Source organism: Scophthalmus maximus, chromosome 13 (assembly GCF_022379125.1).
Source record: "Scophthalmus maximus strain ysfricsl-2021 chromosome 13, ASM2237912v1, whole genome shotgun sequence".
NCBI lineage: Eukaryota > Metazoa > Chordata > Actinopteri > Pleuronectiformes > Scophthalmidae > Scophthalmus > Scophthalmus maximus.
In genome coordinates this window covers 8,004,291-8,019,044 of record NC_061527.1, presented here as the reverse complement: position 1 = coordinate 8,019,044, position 14,754 = coordinate 8,004,291, and the positions used below count along the sequence as shown (strand labels likewise).

The following is a 14,754-nucleotide window of genomic DNA, read 5'->3' as shown; positions in this document are numbered from 1 at the left end:
CAATAGTTGTAATTGACATGATTTCAAATTAAAATCCAGATTTTAAAAAAGCTCTTTAATCCCTGTCCCTGCTCTAGAGGCCCGTACACTTCTGGGGAATGTGTATCCAAACTGTTCCTGGTGACAACAAGCGCATGACGGAGCGCCAACAGAAAAGGTTCCGCCAGTCTGAGTCAGAGGAAAGATGAGGAGGAGGACGGGGGGACGGGGGGACGGGGGCAGGAGGGGAGGGGATATTGCCCAGAGAGTCAGCCCATGCTGGTTCAGACCGGTTCCTCCCCCCTTCCCCTTCTCCTCTCTTGCTTCTCTCCCTCCACCTTTCCTCCAGTTGACTCAATTCTCTGGGTCTTCTGGGTTCTTTCTCCTGTTTCTTTTCTCTTCCTCACGCCCTCCACCTCTTTTCCTTTCTCTTCTCTCTTCCCTCCTTCTTTGCAAAGCTTCCCTCCCCTTCCTTCCTCTTTATTTCCCTTTTACAGATGCTTGGCTGCAGACTTCACCCTGATCTTCAGCGAGAGAGATAGAAAGAGTTTGTGCACAGCTTCAAAACGAAAACAATTCATCGTCTTGATATGGTTTGAATGTGCAAAAAGCCCAGTTCAGACACTGTTTGTGATAAAGAAGGCCACAGGCCAGTTGGAGAGTGTGTGAAATAAGAGACGCAGACAGACAGAAATTAAAAGTGTGATGACGCGTACGCGCGTGTGTGTGTGTGTGTGTATGTGTGTGTGTGTGTGTGTACGTGTGTGTGTGTGTTGCACGAGGAAGTAAAAAAAAAAAGACCCAGTAAAGAAAAAAGAAGCTTCTGCGTTGCACATTTCGTCAAACAACATAAAGAACATGACGTATTGTACAGTGAACATCACATGGAGCGCCCCACGATGGCAGCAGCCATCAGTAACACGTAACATGCTGCTTGTAGACAGAATTGGAGAAAAACAACCTCTAAAGAACAAACCGAGCGAACAGAGGTGAAGAGTAACACACGGAGAAGGATGCGCTTTGGTATTTCTCAGCAAAACGGCAGACGCTGGCTTCTCCCCCTGAGCAGCGGGGCCTGTTCGCCCGGAGGAGGCCGGAGATGTAAATAATGTGAGGCCCGAGCACCGTTTCCTTCTCCAGGCCGGCGGCCAAACGGATTAGATGCCTGTCAGCGCGGTGAGATCTGACACGAAGGCCACGGCTCGGCCGGCTGAGAGAGGAAACCCTGACGGAAGATTCTCGAACCCAAGATGGACTTTTTGTGAGGTTTTCACGTTCAGGCATCATAATGTCCACGCTTCCTGCGTTTCCGTTCATGTTCCTCGCGGCATGACGTCAGAGTGCCGCGCCATGGTTCGCTCCACGCAGAGCTCGGAGGAGTGGGTGAAGTGGGAGCTCTCCTCCTTCCCGTGACGAATCTCTGTGCCCAGTTATTTATGGCTTTTCTCGTACATACTCCTAACAACCCACTGCAAAGACATTCAATCTTAAAGTTGTTTATGAAAGCTATTTTAAGCTATCGCAAAAGTCCCGTGCACAAACATGCAGCTCTGGTGGCGGCCCGGACATTTGATAGCCCGACTTGCTAATTCAGGCTTGTTTACTGTCTGCCCGACGTGCAGCCGGCCGATTGGCTGAGCATGTTGACCAGCAGACTCACAGCATCTGATAATCCCTTCGACCAGCATCTGGTAATAAAGTTGGAGGCCTCGGGTTATCGAGATTCATCTTTACTACTGGATCACGATATCGCTTTTTTTGGTCTCATCGTTCTTCTCAGGTTGCAGGAATACAGTCCGACGCTCTGGCATCGACTCCTTCTTAGATATAGAGCATTAGTTGTTCTATATCTAATGTGGGAGTTCCACAGTTTGGACCCTTTCAACCGGCATTTGAACGGCCTGTAAGAGCCACAAAAAACTAAATGATGGTATATTGCACTTATCTGCACCAAATGACCTTTCTGTCTGTCTGTCTGTCTGTCTGTCTGTCTGTCTGTCTGTCTGTCTATCTGTCTGTCTGAGACAGAGACCACAACAACCCAGTGACAGCAAAGTGACATCATTAAGCACTTCCTGTTGACACGCATAACTATCATCGTCGCACTTTGAATTCCCCATCCTTCAGCAGACTGCAGAGAAGCGTCACTGTGATGAGGACGGCTGCATTCGAAATTCTGCAAGTTACAACAAGCTTGAAGAAAAGAAAATAAGAAGATACGATCTGTGAACTGCAGGGAAGACAGCACAGTCACGTTTGCCCATATTACTCATTCCAGGAGTGGAAGAGGAGTCGGAGAGGGCATTTCCCTCGTGCCCTTGCTCAGAGCAGCAGTGCAGTAAACAGGAGGATCTCTGTGTTTTGTTCGAGGACACTCTGACCACGAAGAATCAACCGTGAAGCGGCCTCCACTTCTGAGCACTGCAAAATCATGCTTTTGATTAAAAACAAAAGCAAAAGGAACAACTTGCAAATGCTTTTCTTGTCAGGGAAATTCTTTTTTTATACACTTGATGACGGAAAGGAAAGTCGAACTGTATTAATAGCTCCCTCCAGACATGGAGTCACAGAGCAGAAGGCAGGCTGCAGTCAGACACGCGGGGGCACAGCAAACTGTCGAGTCTGCACCTGCAGCGACCTGCAGGCAACATTCACCTTCCAGTGTGTCATTCTTGGAAATTTGAGAAAAAAACAACAACAACAAAAAAGCAATATGTGTATAGGTATACCTATATAGGTATACCCGAATGTCCCCATTGTGGGACGAATACAGGTATATCTCATCTCATCTTATCTTAGCAGCCTGTGTTCAATGTCATGCAGACTAGGGACATCACCTTCACAGGCAGGTTTGCCACAGTGGTGGTTGCTGCTCTTTCTCAACTCAGATCGAGTAGATGACCCACGTCACGCTTGACGTGAAGGCGCAGTGATTGCCTTTCCCCCGGCTGCCGTCCGTACATGGCACTGTGAACACGGCGAGAGGCTTTACGGCGGAGGACATCACGTCCCGTCCATCAAAACCCAAACGTCGCCCCCGTGACCTCCACAGGGCTACAGAGGAAGGAGCGCAGCAGGGGAAATAAATAGAGTAGAACAGAAGACGGGTGAAGCCCAGAAGACCATTTCCTATCTGTTGTCATCTCCTCACTCCAATATTTACTAATTCCATATTTGCCTCAGTCATATTTTCTGCCTAAAACTAGAATAGGACTGCGTGATTTTTCCATCATTGTTTTTATGTTTTTTTAAACAAATATACTTTGTGGGAAAATGGGGTCTAAAGAAATCTAACTGCAGTTGTAACTCATTTGATATAACTTCATGACATATCAAATGCCTGATGGGACAGCTGTAGTCAATATTTAAATCCAGTCCAAACCTGTGGCCTGAGGGATTCCTGCGTCTTTCAAAGACGAAGCCATGTTTCGGGTTTCAGAAGCGGACGGAAACATTACTAGCTAAACAGGCACAGTTTCCACATGTTTTAAAAGATATGTATCGTAAAATGTATCTATGTTAATGTCGTGCTGTATTGAAATACATAAAATGAAAAGCAAGAACTTCATTTTATCCGTCCCCCTATTTTAGAGCTTTTCGTCGGCCGTGTGTTTTTGACTGTGACGCAAACACTTCTGATGAGTTCTACTTGATCATCTAGTTTTCCCAACTGTCACACTCACTGCACTTTGGATTAAACAGGCGCCCGGCAGGTTCAAGCAAAGGGAGAGAGAGGAGTCGGCTGCACGTGTCACCCAGAGGCTCGGGGGGGCGGGGTGAGGTGGTGGGGGCTGGTTGTTGCCTGTGTCACACGGACACATTGTCAGCACTGCTCCCTGTATAGACGCCCCTACTCCCCCCCCCCATTCCCACCTGCAGCTCTCCGCTCGACGGACATCAGCTGGAGCGGCTGAGTCAGAGAGGAATCCGTCTGTGAACTTCCTGAACTCACAACCCCAGTCGATGACGAGGAGCTGCTGCGAAGGTGTTAACCATCGACGAAGCCTTTCTTCTCCATATCAATAATGAAATATACATATATATGATATTCACTGTCACCACTGACAATCTCTGCAGGCAGTGAGATACTGATACTGATAGATACTCGTACTTGTACACAAAACACCTTTATGCTGAGTGTGTATATTCGAGTAGGTCCGCTCACGTAGTATAAATCCAGAAGACCACTGGCGAGTCATTCCTTTAACGAACCAGGCATCAAAACAGCAATATCCAGAACACTAAGGCCTATTACTTAAATCCTTGCTACAATAAATAATTATAGTGTTCATCAGAATCTGTTCTTCAAGTGCACATTACACTTTATTTATAGATACATGACACATGTTTCCTTCTGGTCACGTCACACTTAGATCATGAGTTCTGTTTTGCACAGTTACTGTGTCATGGTAGTCTCATTCCATCCACAGGTTTACAGCCTGTACATGGTGTTTTGCTGTCAAACTGTCGATAGTTACACTCGCATTTTAATGACAAAACCTCTGGGCTTCACCCAACCTCACCCTCGCGTCTCTATCGAGAGGGTGGATCAACATCTCCCAGCCTTTCTTGCTCCAGAAATAAGAGCTGAAGGTCCATTATTCTTGCTGACACAGCAAAAATAAAAACAGCAACGCATGACCTCAAGGTCATAAAGATGCAGTAGCTGCGCCTTGTTGTGGGCTGTTATTATGCTTGATTAGTTACAGGCTGCTCGCCAGAACAGCCCGGACAAACCCAGACTGAACGACGGACGACCGACCTGAGAGATCTGTAAACATTATATATAGATATGAAGTTTTGTTGAGTAAGCTCCACAGCCTAACTAAGGTGCAACTATTAACAAGATTTTAGCTTCTTATCAATAATTGAATAAAGGTCTTTGGCAATTAGATCCCAGGAAGTTTTGTATTGAAGTAAAAGCCGGAGTCATTTCTTTTGAACATTTTAACGACATAAAATATGCTGAAATGACACATTCTTATGGATGGACTATCTGAAACAAGGCTACACAACCACTGCAAAAATATATGATATACATTATACATATTGTCTACAACCGTATTCACACTTTAAAAAAAATCATGGCAAAAGATATGCGACAATAGAGGTCAGTTTAAGGTTCATACAAATATTGATAGCCTAATTAATATATCCTAATTTGACCTGCGTCCAGGTTCAATAAAACTGCTCTGTGATGCAAAACTAATCCTGTCTCAAACAAGCCAAAGGAACAAAAACACATGACCCCACACCCACACACACATACGCACACACGCACACACACACAACTGTGCAACCAGCAGGTTTCCTATCTGAAGAATGGCGATCACCACCACTAATTAAAGATTAATATTCAGTTCGGAACGTTCTCAAATGATTAAAAGCTACTGAGTGATGACAATGATCGTGTATCAGGACGTATTTTCCTCCACTGCAGGAGGAAGTTTTGGATTTCAGGCGCGGGGGCCTCAGAGTTGCAGAGTGGATATGGTTTGACCTCTGCTGTCAGGCTGCAGGTGAGCATCTGCAGATCCAAACAATAGACTAGAGCTCCCTCTAGTGGATGTGAGGAGTAGAGACAATGGAAAACATGGAACTGTGATCCAGCCTGTGAACGTCCACAAACATGCCCATGTTTTACTAGTTTCATAGCAGAGGAATTACAGGTGAAACTAACAAGATTTGTTGCGTTCAGGTGTGACTCAGAGTATCTGACCCATAATCAAAGTCATAATTAATGGCTGCGCCTTTAATTCTCCTGCTATGACACATCTAAATGTGTGCTGTGAAGGAGCTCCATGACGCTCACGCGCTCCACGCTCACCCATCCCTGTTCTACAACACCAAAAGCAGCATTGCTCAATGACAGAGGTCCGCCCCAGACAAATGTTTCCATGCAATGTGTCAGATGGGGAGTGTTGTAAAGACAGCTGATCTGATATTTTTCTCGTGCAATTCACACCTGTACATGTTGACCACAGCCACGGGCGTAGCCGCGGGGGCCCCACGGAGACTGCTTATGTATAGGGCCCAGAATTTAATGCTACCACAACAATAACACGGTGAAAGCAAGAACTATAGGGGACCGATAAAATGGTGTCGTTCCTCTATCGCGGCATTTCACTGTGCAATCAGTTTCAATGACGTGTAGGCCAAACGCTCTATCTGCTAGGCCGCTCGGACCAGGGCTGCGACTGACGATCGTTTTCATAATCGATAACTGCGGCGATTCTTTTTTCTCGATTAATCGATCAGTTGTTTGGTCCATAAAATGGAGGAGATGTCAATCGTGTTTCCCAGAACTCCCAAGATGATGTTCTGTTTCGTCCACACACCAAAGACATTCAGTTTAACTGTCACAGAGGAGCAAAGAAACCAGAACATATCATCATCAGAATCAGTTTTGTTAACGGGTAACATACCAGGATTATTTTTGGGGTGTTATTAATGTGCATGTAGCAGTCGACATATATACACAGAATTAGAAAAAAGAATATAGAATGAAAAATAAATAGATAAAATTAAATAAAATTCACACTATTTACAATAAATATCTATAACTATATAGATAGTTACATATTCACATTCAAGAAGCTGAAATCAGAGAATCGTGACTTTTTTTTTTTCTCATAAAAACTACTTCGAACCGATTAATCGATTGTCAAAAGAGTTGTCGATTATAGTTTACTAATCGATTACCACCACGTGTCCTGATCCCGTCGGTCATCACCCGATCAAAGACACAGAGGGCACACGGCTGAGCTGCGAGTCACGTGGTCTCCATGGCGACCACGGTTTTAACTTTCACTTTCCTTTCGTCAGAAGAGCCGTCGCCCGAGTTCCTCGCCTCCCTTCCTACTGAGACCAGAGCCGCCGTCGTTCGCCACGTCCACACACAAGAGGCCAGGATGGAGAAACTGAACAGCGGGTAATGTTGCTCTACATCTTCTACAAGGGATGGAAGTGGATCGACTCACCTGTAACGTGTAACATCTTGTGATCCTGTGATGCACATGATTGTTTTTCTTAACAGCTTTGGCGGACCTCGTTTTGGTATCGCAACCCAGGATCTGGGTACTTCAAATACTTTTGCCAAACTTGCCAAAGCAGAGGAGCCCAAAGATTCTGCAAGCCTATTCAAATCTGCATTCGGGTCAACGCACAAACCAGCCACACCCACTTCAACAGTTCAAGGTAAGCTACTGATCTGTTCCACACCAAGTCTGCAGACACTGAAACAGTACCACAGAAAGGTCTTAGTGTCATAGTCATTCAGTCCAGCTCTCAAATAGGATTCAGCACTGTGTTCCAGTGAATACATGCTTCAAAACCTTTGACCAAATTTGTTAAAAAAGAAACACAAATCTGATATTGTTGGGAGCTCAACTGCTGCACCTCAGCTTGATGAAACCTTTCGCACGACACCGTCCTGTAACAAAGTTGGCCGCCCCGAGCCCCCGTACCATGTCACGGCTGCAATTTCCTAATCTCTTAAAAAAAAAAAAAAAAAGGGGGGAATCAAACGATAGAAGGTATTTGAACAATGATTTCTTTAGGAAAAAGCCTGAGAAAAAACTGTGAGCAGAAGAGTCTCTATAGTGTCTGTAGACATTAAATGTCCTGCAAAGTTCAAAATCATTCAATGCTGAATCAAAGCAGATGTAAAAGCTGCACTGCATCACTGCATTTCCATATGAATCTCCTTAATGTTGCAGAATCATTTGCCTTACTTGCATGATGCCTGTTTTATGACGGCCTATTCAACCTCTCTGACTCGTACGCTCTGTTCAACAGTGAAACAGAAGGTCAAAGATGAACAGAAAGACAAGGATCTGTCAGTCTTGTGAGTAAAGCTGTGACGTTCAATAAAACAAGCTCCAATCCTGTTTATGAGTAATGGCTCAAATGTGTCAGCTACAGTGGAAACTGCTAACTTTCAATCAGTTATCTTTGCCTTATTTGTCAATGGGACTTATATTTCTCTGTCCATTTCAACAATGCCGCTACCCCTAGGTCATATATGGCAGGAGAAAAGACGGACAACCCTTTTACTTTCACAGGTAAGCGACTGAACACTTTCCATGCTAAGAATTGCAGAACCTCTCTATGCTTGTCAACTCCAGTGTAGCTCGTGGAAATGGATGAGATCACTGTGCGTTTTGTCACTTATCCATCAAATCAGAAAAAAAAACCAACTTTCACATTTTTATTTGGCAGCTTCATTGTAATACGTGTCTTTTCAGAGGAGAGGAAACATTGTAAATGCATAATATTTCCTTAAATGTCGTTGACCCTTAATGTCGCTTCAGCAATTTCAGCCAAGTTGGAATCTCAGTGGAGAGATGTGCAGTGGACAGAAGGGTGAGTAAAGACGTTCAATTGAGTCAAGTTTGCAACTGTTTTATTTGGTGGGGCTTTAGTCTCCCATACGACCAGTCGATTGGTTGGTCGATATCCACCAAACAGCCACAACATTAAATCCACTGGCAGGTGAAGTGGATAGTATAACTTTGTTGCAGACCAAACGGCAGGCGGACCCCCAGTTTTTCACCCAGGAAGACGAGGCGCCGCCACGCTGCAAAACCTGGTCAGAAAGGAGCAGCTGGAAGAGCCCGACAAAGGGCCCAAGGCTTTGACTTGGCCTCCAAACTCCCTAGATCCCAATCCGATGAAGCATGTAGGATATAGTGGAAGAATCCATCCACAAAAACCCACAGGACCAATGTCCCAACACCACAGGACGCCCCCCCAAAGGTCCATTCTCCGAAGAGTCGGGGGGTGTTTTGGTGGCACGAGGGGGACCTGTACAGATTTAGGTCGGTGGCTTTAATGTTGTGGCTGATTGTCCTATATTGGTCAGACATCGCTGGTTGAACATTCATAAGGAGAAAAGCAATGCATCAATAGCCACCCAGGATCAATCAACCTGTGAAAAATGTGTAGGTGTCAGAATAAAGTGATTTAATATGCTGCAAGTATTAGCTTTTTATGTTTATTCATATGACCAATTGATTGGTGTAGGGGGCAAGTATGATATTAGCCAGATTTTCTTTGGTTGGCTACAGATATATTGATTTCAACTTTAAGTGAGCATCTTAAATTCCAACCTGTAGGCAGAAGACCAGCCTGATGAACACTGTCAGCTCCTACACACCAAGCTGTGAGGAGGTGACTCGCGCCAGGGTTCTCCTCCTCGGCCCCGTCGGTTCTGGAAAATCCAGCTTCATCAGTTCAGTCCAGTCTGTGTTTAGCGGGAGAGTGACCAACCGGGCCACGGTCGGCTCCTCCTCAACCAGCTTCACCAAAAAGGTACAAGCTGCTGCAGCAGCATGTACATTAACTGAGAGAAATGATGTGACACTGAAAAGAGTGTGGCCTTAAAGCCAGACGCTGATTCTGGAAATCTTAATTATATGAGCAACTCGGCCAACAAAGGAGGAATGCCCACACTTGCTTTCTCTTTCCCACCAAGTTTGTTGGTGAGGAACACAGTGTTGGTGCAAACTGCCTGTGCTTTCAGAGCCGTCCATCTCATGATCTTTCTCTTTGTTTGCATCAGCTGCAGTCCTTCAACATCTGTGGTCAGAAGGGAGAAGATCCCACCAGACTGGTGCTGTGTGATACAATGGGCCTGGGGGATGGGGAGATGACCGGACTGACCCTCCACGACATCCTGTCTGTCATTAAAGGCCATGTACCAGAGGGACACAAGGTACAGCATGGTTACAAGGTTATTCTACCCTGGGTATTGTTTTCACCCCTGTGTGCCCTTGTGTGCGGACAAAATTACTCACCAAAGTATGCACAGGGTTTCACCACACTCTGTGAGAATGCTAATTGAGAGGTCGTCTCCAAATGATTAACCTTTGGAGCTTATGGTTGAAGCGGTGGCCTCAGCCGAGGTCTGCCTGCTGCTGAGAACCGTACGCTTGTTGCATGAACACGCACAGCGAGAGGGTTATCTATCAAGTCTATGCTGAATTCTGCATGCCTGCTGACAACGGTAAAAGCTCCACGGATGTTTTGATGGGCCACTGACGCTGACGGGATTTCTACTGGTGTGTTCGTGTGAGAGCGAGAACGAGAGTGAAAGAGCTACAGCGGGGCAAAGAGCACTGCACACAGCTCTGCAATGAAGCAACGGCACTAAAAACTAAGTTAGAGACCTCTAATGATTTGTAAAATAAAATAAAAAAATAGTATCATTATGAATCTGTGGTGGGACAAATATAGTGTATATATATGCATATACAGTATATAGTTTATATATAGTACATACACCTCTCCGATGCTTTTATTTTCTATTGTGATCTTGGCCTGGTTGTCTCTGCTCATCTTCCTATTGCATAGTCTCGGCTCAAACAACATGTGCTGTTACACCCCCAGTTCCGCCCAGATCAGCCAGTGACATCAGAGACTAGCGGCTACGTGAAGTGGCCAAGCCGTAACGACAAGATCCACTGTGTGGCCTTTGTGGTGGACGCCTCTAAAATCGGGACCTACCCCAAAGGCTTGAGCTCCGCCCTCCAACAGCTCCGAGAGCACATCAGCGACCTGGGTGAGCAGAAGACAAACACGCCGTCAAATACCGCAACATTTTTAAGACAGTGACATTAAATTGGCCTTTAGCTACCCATTCTTGCAGTGTCTCCTGACTGTACTGCCTTTATATTTCTCTGACATCTGTGTTGGATTTTTTGCTGTGGTGCGAACTGTTGAAATGAAACAAAGAAACCTTCATGTGTCTTGTCAGGCGTTCACCAAGTGGCTCTGCTGACCCACGTGGACACAATTTGTCCAGAAACAGCCAAAGATGTCACCCAGGTTTACAAAAGCGCCAGAATTCAAGTCACGGTGGGTAGAAATAAACCAAATGGAGTTGGACAGATGTTAAGGTACTATAAAAAGTCATGGTCATTATAAACATTATGGTTTGTGTTTGAAGATGGGTAAAGCTGCAGCTCTGTTGGGTATGTCCACCTCCTACATCGTCCCTGTGAAGAACTACTCCTCGGAGCTGGACGTGGACGTGAACACCGATGTTCTTCTTCTCAGCGCTGTCGACCACATCCTGCAGTATGCCGATCTGTACTTCCAGGACAGTACACCGAAAGATACAGAGTCAAAGTTACAATAAAACATTCTCTGCTCAGCTTCAAATAATACTTCAATACTATCAATTTACCTTCAAAACATAAAAATGCTGCAGATTGGGGATTTAAAAGAGCTTATTAATCATTACTGTCTCATTAAGTTGTTTTTTTTACAGAATACAAACAGACAAAACTATAATTCAGAATGCAATCAGGAGTTTGTAATATTTTATTGATAAAATGTTTTCTTTTTCTTTTAGAAGAGCACTGGGTCATGTATACATGGTTTAGGAAAACTTGCTTTTTTTGTATTTGATATTCATTCTTACAGAAATTTCCTGTCTGCCACAGCATTTCAATAATAATTACACATTTTCTACACAGCACTATTTTTACTTTTTACTTACTATTATTTCTTTTTTTTTTTAAATTTATATATTTTTTATTTTATTACTTTTATTCAGTCTTTAATTTCTCTCAATGCTTCTTTTTGTAACATCAATCTGAAATAATGAAATTTAAGTAATTTCATGTATCGTTCTATTGCATGCCATGTGCATTTAGTTTGAATCTAAATTCCCTTTTAAATTTGTTTTTATTGCAACACGGTGTTATTCAATTCAGTGTTCTGCTGTTCAATAAAATCTCAAAGTGCACAAATGAACTGAAAAAAAGAAATTTATTAACGCAGGTCAGACAGTTAATGTACAGCAAACGGTGTTGGGAATCGCACCAGTTGAGGAGCAGTCGCTCCTCATGCAACAGCAGCGACCTGTGACCTCCGCACACACATTTACACCTCTAATCCGACTGCACCCGCTGGTCGTAGCAATAACTGGGGATTAGAAGTGAATTATAAATTGGCATCTGTCCTCTCAGCAACAACAATAAACAGTTAAAAAATAATTATGCTCTGTGCTCAGGGTAACTTTTTAGACAAACAAACACATCTTGAGATAGTGTTTTAAAATATCAGTGTTGAGTTAGTGCACATTAAACACGGGGGAGCTCCCTCCAACTTGGCCAAAGTTTACACGACACTGAGACCGTCACAGGGGGGAATGAGGGAATGTCCTGGAAATGCACAACACACCTGGAATTCAATGAGATTACACCAGTCATCTTCCTTTTTCCTGCTCTCCACGAAACTTGTGCACGTCTCCCGCTGGAGTTGCTCAGTGGCCACCAGCAGGAGGAAGGTGGTTGTACTGGGAAGCAAGCTACTAGTGGAAATGTGCGTGTCCGAAAAATTATATTCAGCAGATATTTCCTGTGGGCAGGTGAAACGGTGGATTCATGAAGCTGGTTCACTCAATCAGGAGCACAGAGAGGGATCGGCTGGGGACGGAGCAGTAGTGAGAATCTCATGGCACAGCTGACGCTCCCCGACGTTTCAAACGGTCGGATGCTTCTCCTCTCATCAGCCAACGGCTTCAGTTGTCAACAGAAAAGGCAGCCAGGTGAAGAAGAAACCATTTCAACTTCAGCCACTCGAGTTACATACCAGAAACACACACACACACACACACACACACACACACACACACACACACACACACACACACACAGACATGCACACATTGACTTAGTTTGAGTCCAAAGGCTGATTTCAGTGACAAGAAGAGTGGAGAATAAATCAGGACTGTTGACACTGACACTGACGCCACAAGCCTGTTAAAACGGCGCTAACGTCCATGAATGTTGTACCCAAAAAAAAAAGGCCCAGACTTTTTGGTTTACTGCTGTGTTTCTCAACTTGGCGCACAAACAAAAAAATCCTCCTTGTGTCGTTAGATATTATCATCTAAAAAATGTCACAAGTATGAACTGATTTCTTTTAAAAAATCAAAGAAAGCAGGTGTATTCCGGTTGATCTTTTCAGTTATCTTAAATGAGGCACCATCTGCTGTTTATCTGACTTCCCTTGCTAAAGACAAAGCAGTCCAATAAAACAATATGTGACAGAGGGGAAAGGTACAACGGGGGGTAAAGGTACAGCAGTGTAAAAGTTTGTTCATTAATGTTACCCTAGATATGTATTTAGGGATTCAGAGACTACACTGTATCATTAAGATAAAACCACCAAATTCAGTGCATTGACTCTTATCGACAGTGAATTGGGATACATGTATGAAGCAGATTAGACTTTTAAGATGGATCAAATCAGTGTTTGCATGTCCACCATGTAAGGAAAGAGCAAGAGAATGACAAACGCAGCTATGACGGCTGTTAGTGCAACTTAAAACGAGATTCACAAGGACAGATGAAAAAAAAAATTTAAAATATAGAACCAAGGTCAGTCTGCAGCTCGTAAGATAATTCAAACTGACCTTTAAAAGTAGAAAAGGGACAGAACAGATGAAGGAAGCAGATTGCCCATTTCTGTTGGCATTTCAGCTGACCCAACTAAAAAAATTTAAAAAAAGATTATATAAAAAAATAAAAAAATAAAATTGCGAATACAGGAATGAGACTGAACTTCTAAGGAATTTAAGAATAGATGAACAACCTCAAATGAGTTCATACTGTGACTGGAAGAGTAGCAGGGAGAAATGAAATCACTGCACGTCGTCACTTTGGCTCTTCAGCGTTTGGACCCGACCAGATCGATCACACACACTGTGCTTAGACATCGAGAGATCATTCAACTTCCAAACAGTAGAAAACAAAATTTAACAAAGAACTTTTCCTTATGCTTTTCTTTTTCTTCTCTTAAAGAACTGTACAAGATTATTAAAAAAAATCTATAGTTACTTATACATATTTATATGACAACATTGTTTTTTTAAACGTTATATTACTATAAAGAAATACAACTTTCATGTTGTTCTTGTTTAAGACCTTGGATGCAGTATTCCTTTTTCACATTTCTGTGGCTTCATATAGATTTTTATGCGGTTAACTTGTAATAATCTATGTGATGTAATTGAATCACTATCATAGAAAATTGTCCAGACTTTAGGTTTAACTTAAAAACATAATCTCTCTCAGTGAAAACGACTACAACTCTTCAGTAGCAATGTCTGTCCATGAGGTGGAGCTACATCACTGATCTACGTTAGGGCCATTGTTTGGATTAATTCAGTTTTTTCATAACAAAACATCAGCAATGACCCTTGAACCTTTGAAGGAATTTCAAGCCTCACTGGCGACCCATGCTCACCATCTCCTATGAAGCAGAGAAGTTTTTTTTGTTGTTCACTTAAATGGTTTCTTTAAGAGAAAGACAGGAGTACTGGTCCTGCCCGCCGTCTGATTCTTCCCTCATCTTTATCAGATATTACCAGTCAAAGAAGCTGGTGAGCTCCACCTCGCCACCAGTGGGAAAAGGAATACTGCATTTCGCTGCTGCTTGTTTCTTCAACTCGTGTTCATCAGCTCGAGTGTGCATCCCCTGCAGGGGGATTGTATAGAAGGAAGGAGGAGAGGAGGAGAGGAGGAGGGGGGGTTAACTAGGCAGGACCTTCCTTTGGAGAGGACGGAGTCTGGGAAGAGTAGCTGGCGGACGAGGACGAAGAGCTCTTCAGGGAGCCCAGAGTCTTGCTGAACCAAGAGTTCTTGGCCGCCTGGATCTCGTTCATCAGGACTCCCCGCTGGTGCTCGAGCTCCTGCACAGCGACAAAGAGGAGCAGAGAGGAGTCAGCAGGAGGAGCACGGAGGAGGACAGCACTCTGGATCA

The 14,754-nt window shown here is 44.0% G+C and overlaps 2 protein-coding genes across 7 annotated transcripts in view; one reads left to right on the top strand and one right to left on the bottom strand.

Annotated features, from left to right (window-relative positions):
- The first annotated feature begins 6,748 nt into the window (after window positions 1-6,748).
- Window positions 6,749-11,739, top strand: LOC118318850 (interferon-induced protein 44-like). Its single transcript, XM_035648877.2, has 10 exons — window positions 6,749-6,910; window positions 7,016-7,176; window positions 7,777-7,825; window positions 7,996-8,042; window positions 8,292-8,343; window positions 9,096-9,291; window positions 9,542-9,694; window positions 10,369-10,540; window positions 10,736-10,836; window positions 10,928-11,739. The coding sequence occupies exons 1-10, from the start codon at window positions 6,765-6,767 to the stop codon at window positions 11,117-11,119; spliced, it is 1,269 nt and encodes a 422-aa protein (XP_035504770.1). The 5' UTR covers window positions 6,749-6,764; the 3' UTR covers window positions 11,120-11,739.
- rabgap1l (RAB GTPase activating protein 1-like) overlaps window positions 11,736-14,754 on the bottom strand; it is a 95,811-nt gene continuing 92,792 nt past the window's right edge. For all 6 annotated transcript variants that reach the window (XM_035648872.2, XM_035648871.2, XM_035648873.2 and 3 more), the window contains one exon: window positions 11,736-14,683. In XM_035648872.2, coding sequence (XP_035504765.2) covers window positions 14,528-14,683 — 156 coding nt within the window. In that variant the 3' untranslated portion in view covers window positions 11,736-14,527. The remainder of the gene's footprint in view (window positions 14,684-14,754) is intronic.